The sequence below is a fragment of the Micropterus dolomieu genome, linkage group LG17, assembly GCF_021292245.1.
Source record: "Micropterus dolomieu isolate WLL.071019.BEF.003 ecotype Adirondacks linkage group LG17, ASM2129224v1, whole genome shotgun sequence".
NCBI classification, from domain to species: Eukaryota; Metazoa; Chordata; class Actinopteri; order Centrarchiformes; family Centrarchidae; genus Micropterus; species Micropterus dolomieu.
Window position 1 is genome coordinate 29825849 of NC_060166.1, and position 5369 is coordinate 29831217.

Consider the following 5369-nt stretch of genomic DNA (forward strand, 5'->3'; position numbering starts at 1 on the left):
GTTGCTTTCCGATTCTCTTGTAGCCCATCCCAGCCTTGTGCAGATCAACAATCTTGTCCCTGATGTCCGTAGAAAGCTCTTTGGTCTTGCCCATGGTGCTGATGTTGGATGCTGGTTGTTTGGGTGTTGACAGGTGTCTTTTATACAGGTAACGAGGTGAGGCGGGTGTATTTGATGTAGATAATTGGTTGGGATTGGGGCTGTGTCTTAAAGAAAGGACTAACTGGCTTGTAGGAGCCAGAATACTTGCTGTTTGGTAGGGGGTCAAATACTTGTTTTTCCTCATCAGATGGTTATCAATTTTTATAAATTCATATGATGTGATTTTCTGGAATTTTCTTTGGGATTCTGTCTTTCACTGTTAGAATGTACATATGATTAAAATTGTAGATTGTTGCATTCTTTGTAAGTGGGCAAACCTGCAAAATCAGCAAGGGGTCAAATACTTTTTTCCCCCACTGTATTTACCTAGATGTTAAGTACTTCTTCCAACTTCATTGTGTTCATCTGCTCTTAATGCTGAATCAATATACACTACTACAAACATGTGTTGGATTAGCATTAGTTCTCTCTACATGGACAGCAAACAAATCGTTGCAGGATTTGTTTGCTGTCACCATATTACAAATTACATGTCAGAAAAACATGTATACGCAATACGTGATTTTGTAGAAATGAAAAGTTTCCGCCATGTTTCTATGTGTATGACGACAACGGCTCAGCAACTCTTGTACGAAAATTTTGACCTCGACAAAAAGGCTGTGAAAACTGTCAACATATGGTCCTCCATTAATATCTTTATATAATTTAGACTACCCCAGGCAAAGTTTTTTTTTTTTTATTTGTGTCTTCTTATATATTTTAGGACTGACACCAAATAGTTGAAGATTCGATGCCTCAGTGGGCGGAGCCTGATTCAACTGTCAATCTCAGGCTTTTGTAAGGCACTAATATATTTGTATACTGTTCTTCATACATCTTTATGTCACATGAAATGCCACGGTGGCCAACACGCTGTCTCTTCTTACTTTTAACAAACCAGATGACTACCACTTCTTCTTCTTCCTATTATTTGTATGTATTCAACGTAGTGACAAAATGCGCTCTGTAGAGCAGTTTGTCCGTTTGGGCTACTGTAGAAACATGGCGGCGCATCATGGGGACTTCCATGTAAGGGGACCTGCGGTGTGTGTAGATAAAAAATTGCCCATTCTAAGTTATTAAAAACATAATGGTTACATTATGTAAGGTCTTTATACACCACTGAAAACATAGTAATGTACATTATATTGCATTTCTGTCAATAGATCCACCTAAATAATACAGAATGGACCTTACAAAAAATATTCTCAAGAAGACTCAGACAGAGATCCACGGATTCATAATTCTAAAATGTAACTGCTGAAACTGAAGAGAGTGCTTTTTGTTTATAAATGTATGTAAAGGTTTTGTGATATTTATTTGGTATAACAATGTCCTCAAATGACAAAAGGTTTGTACGGTCCAAACTATCTCATACAGTATGTAGCATCAGCACATAGTTCTTGTGTTTTCTGCTTATTTTCAATTTGTCTTGAAAATTCAACAAGGTGAATCTTTTTCAATCTTTATTCCCTCTTGTTTCTACTGTTTTTTTTGTTTTTTTTAGAAACCTCTTTAATGGTCTTGCAATAAATATGAAATAACCATTTGCTCATAGAAAGAGACTGCATTGCACAGAACCAGAGGTGGGTTTGTTGTGAAACTTAGTGAACACAATTTTTCTCCCCTTTGCTCTAGTTCCAGTGATAAAGAAGACGTGGGAAAAGGATGCCATATTTTTAGAGTACTACAGTGACCATGCTGATCCTTCAATACCAACCATTAATATAGGAGTACCAAATACTGAAAGAGGTAAGTGCTCCTTTTGCAGCCTAAACCTCAGCCTCAGATGCACTAACAGATACAGTCACTGGCCTTGGGTAAATGTTGCAGGGTCAGCTGCATATTCGGGGTGTTGGCTATAATTCAAACCTTAAATTGGAGGAGATTTGGAACTGAAGTGAGTGGGAGTAGCTCTGTGAAAAAGTGGCTCTAAAAGTGTGTTTACCTCACAAAATGACACAATAGCAAGACCAAATGTTTGTTATTCATTCCCCTGTCTGCTGTTTAAATAGCAGATTTTGGTCAATTCTGTTGGGATTTTGTTTGTTAATCGTGCTAAGAGCTATTGGATGCTTTAGAATTTTTTTCTCAGAATAATTCTGAGGCAATAAATGTTTCTGTGCCTTCTGTTTGTTCTTGAATTTGAGCAGCTTCTTTCTGACTGAGAGTTATAACTGCCATTTACTCACCAGAAGCTTGGCCAACATCCCTTGCTGATTTCCACAGACTGTAGGACTGTCAGTATTTAATAACTGAAATGTTTGCTCCAGATATTTGTTTGTTAAAGAGCTGATAATAATCTGACATTTGTTAATTTCATCACTTGTTGTACTTTATTTTTAACCATGGCATACTTTCACTGAACTTTGCTACTTACCCGACTGAGTGTCAGGTCCATACAAAATCTTTAAGGGGCCAAGTCTTTAATGGAATAGTCTGTCATTTTGGAAATCCGCGTCTAGGCATTCTTGGTTAGAGCTAGAAGACAAGATTGATACCACTCTTATATCTGTACATTATGTAGCCACAGCGAGCGCTTGCTGTGGCTACATAATGTTGGTTAGATTAGCTTAGCATAATGACTGGAAACGGGGAAATAGCTGGCATGGCGTGTCTAAAGGTAACAAAATCTGCATAAAGCTCACTGGTCCTACGTGGGGGTAATGTGCTGGATGATTTCTTGGCCAGAAGTCTTGTTGTCCTGCTTCTGGCCAAGAAATTGTCTGGCAAATAACCCCCACAATTACAACATGTCAATTTTACACATCAGTTGTACAGATTAAGCAAAAAATATATAACATCAGTTAGTGAGCTTTAGAGGTACTGGCCAACCGATGGGACAGAGCCAGTCTAGCTGTTTCCCCCTCTTTCCAGTCTACAGTGTATGCGAAATGGGCTAATCAACTCCTGGGTGTATCTTTATATTTAACCAACAGATATGAGAGAGGTATTTATCTTTTCATTTAACTTTCTGCAAGAAAGCCAATAAGCGTCGATGCAAAAATGTCAAACTATTTCTTCAAATCCACAGAACCTTCATTTTAAATTCTTGACAAGATCCCAACATTTATCAAAGCTATCAGGACTGGAGTTAGAAGAAATACGTATACACAGTGGTGCAGTTGTTGGCATTAGGGTTGAACTCCCCAACCGGCTGGGTGCTAGGGAGCTTGTGGTTGGGGGCTCGAACCTTTCTGTGTGGTTTGTATGTTTTGACAGTGTTGGGTTTTCTCTGGGTGCTCTGGCTTCCTACCACAGTCCAAAAACATGCAGGTTAATTGGTGACTCTAAATTGACCTTAGGCATGAATGTGAGCATGAATGGTTGCTTGCTTGTCTTTATGTGTCAGTCCTGTGATGAACTGGCAACCTGCCCAGGTTGCCCAATGTTAGCTGGGATCAGCTCCACCTCCCCCTACCCTGCAAAGGATATGCGGTTATAGATAATGGATGGATGGATGTTTAAATGATGCACAACGTTCACTGTTTGATTTCATGTTGAAACCTGTTGTCATAGGATGTTTTTAGTTTAGTCATGTGTGGGAACAAGCAGAAACGGAGCATGTATCATACAATATGGAAAAACTTTCCACATTTATACAAACGTAAGGTGAAGTCAAAGAGAAAATCAATAGCTCAAAAGTTAATGACCACTGTCCCTCTGCATTAACAGGCTGCGCAGGGTAAGAAAGGTGGCTCACCCTGTAGGTGCACCAGGCATGGCTGACTGGAAAGAGACCCTGTGACAGGAAAACACATGCTATAGCTGGTCTCAGGAGAAGCTTTAAACCAACAACGCCCCCCAGCTTCTCCTGAGGGAGATGCATAATGTATGATAATCAGAAACAAGTACAAGAACATGTACATAGAGCATAAGACTGCTCAAAGGAATCCAGGGTAGCTTGTGAAGACAGGAGTAGCTCTCTGCTTCAGCACCATCCTGGTTGCCTGAGGCAGAGGCCATTTGGGCGCAAATTATTTTACAGTCTGATAGCTGTTGGCATAAAAAGTCACCTAAGACCTCTCTTGTTGCACATTAATGGGATGATGCATTGGCTGTAGCCACTTTCAGCGCACTGTAGGAGGGGTAAGGGTTGTTGTTCAAAAGAGTCTGGTTTAGTCTCCAGCCCTCCCTTTTGTTACTCTCTCTTGGCAGCTTAGATCTTTAACAAAGGACGTCTTTTGCAACCTCTTTGCATTGAGGCAATGAACATGTAGATTAGTCTGTTGCAGAGCAGAGTAAGAAGAAAAGATTTTAAGTCAACATTTTCTTGTAAAGTTACACTGTTATCAGTCCAGTTTGTACTTGATATGCAACCCGTGTCCTTGGGGGCCGTCTCATTTCCACCTTTCTTGTTGTGGATAGTGACAGGTCTCAGCGGGGTCTCGCTAACAAATCCACCAGCAGCTCCTTTGGCTTCCTGACACTGAACTACAGGTAGTTCTTTTTGCACCAACTTTCAGTGCTCTCAAATTTTGAGTATACTGGATCCTTGAATCATTACGATGGATGGATGGATGGATAGATGGATAGATGGATGGATGGATAGATAAATGGATGGATAGATGATGGTGTTATTGCTACAGTTTGTTGAGGGAAGTGATGCATGCTTTTTTAAAGATCAAAGATCTGTATCTGCAGCCCGAGTAGAGTAGAATAAAGACTTCAGAGTTCAGAGGGGGCTGTGTGCTACGGTTTTTACATGTGATGGCAGTATCAGTGAGGGCCTTGAGGTATGGAGTAGAGAGACGAATGGTTTTAGAGGAATTGTGTGTGATTTTGAGTTTGTTCCTGTTGGGGACAGTGAGCATGGTGAATTTGCATATGGAGCAGGAGAAGTAGAGGAGGATGGGTTCTACGATGCTCCTTTCTAGAGAAACAGAAGGTGGGGTGTGACTGAGAGTGCTCCGAGTTTCCGGATGCCTCAGTTGGCCACGTTTATGGATGTCAGCAGTGTGATGTTCAAAGCTGAGTTTATTGTCAAGGGTGATTCTGAAGTACTTTAATCTCTCCACCATCTCACCTGGCTCACTGTTGATGAAGATGTGGCAGAGGGGGGTACTGGGTTTCAGTGAGTAGTTCCTCAGTCTTGGTGGCATTCTGGAGTAGGTTATTCTCTGTGCACCACTGAGTGAAGTGGAAGATGGAGTGCTGTTAGGCCATGCCTGAGTTATTGTCTTTGAGAAGTGCAAGTTTGGCTTTTTATAAAAAAAAGCAGCTTAGTG

General features: G+C 40.7%; 1 protein-coding gene across 1 annotated transcript in view; it reads left to right on the forward strand.

Moving 5' to 3' along the window:
* The window catches only part of b3glcta (beta 3-glucosyltransferase a), a 61961-nt gene that overhangs the window by 45962 nt on the left and 10630 nt on the right, over window positions 1-5369 (forward strand). The window contains exon 11 of the mRNA XM_046073458.1: window positions 1780-1893. Within this exon, the coding sequence (XP_045929414.1) occupies window positions 1780-1893 (114 nt within the window). The remainder of the gene's footprint in view (window positions 1-1779; window positions 1894-5369) is intronic.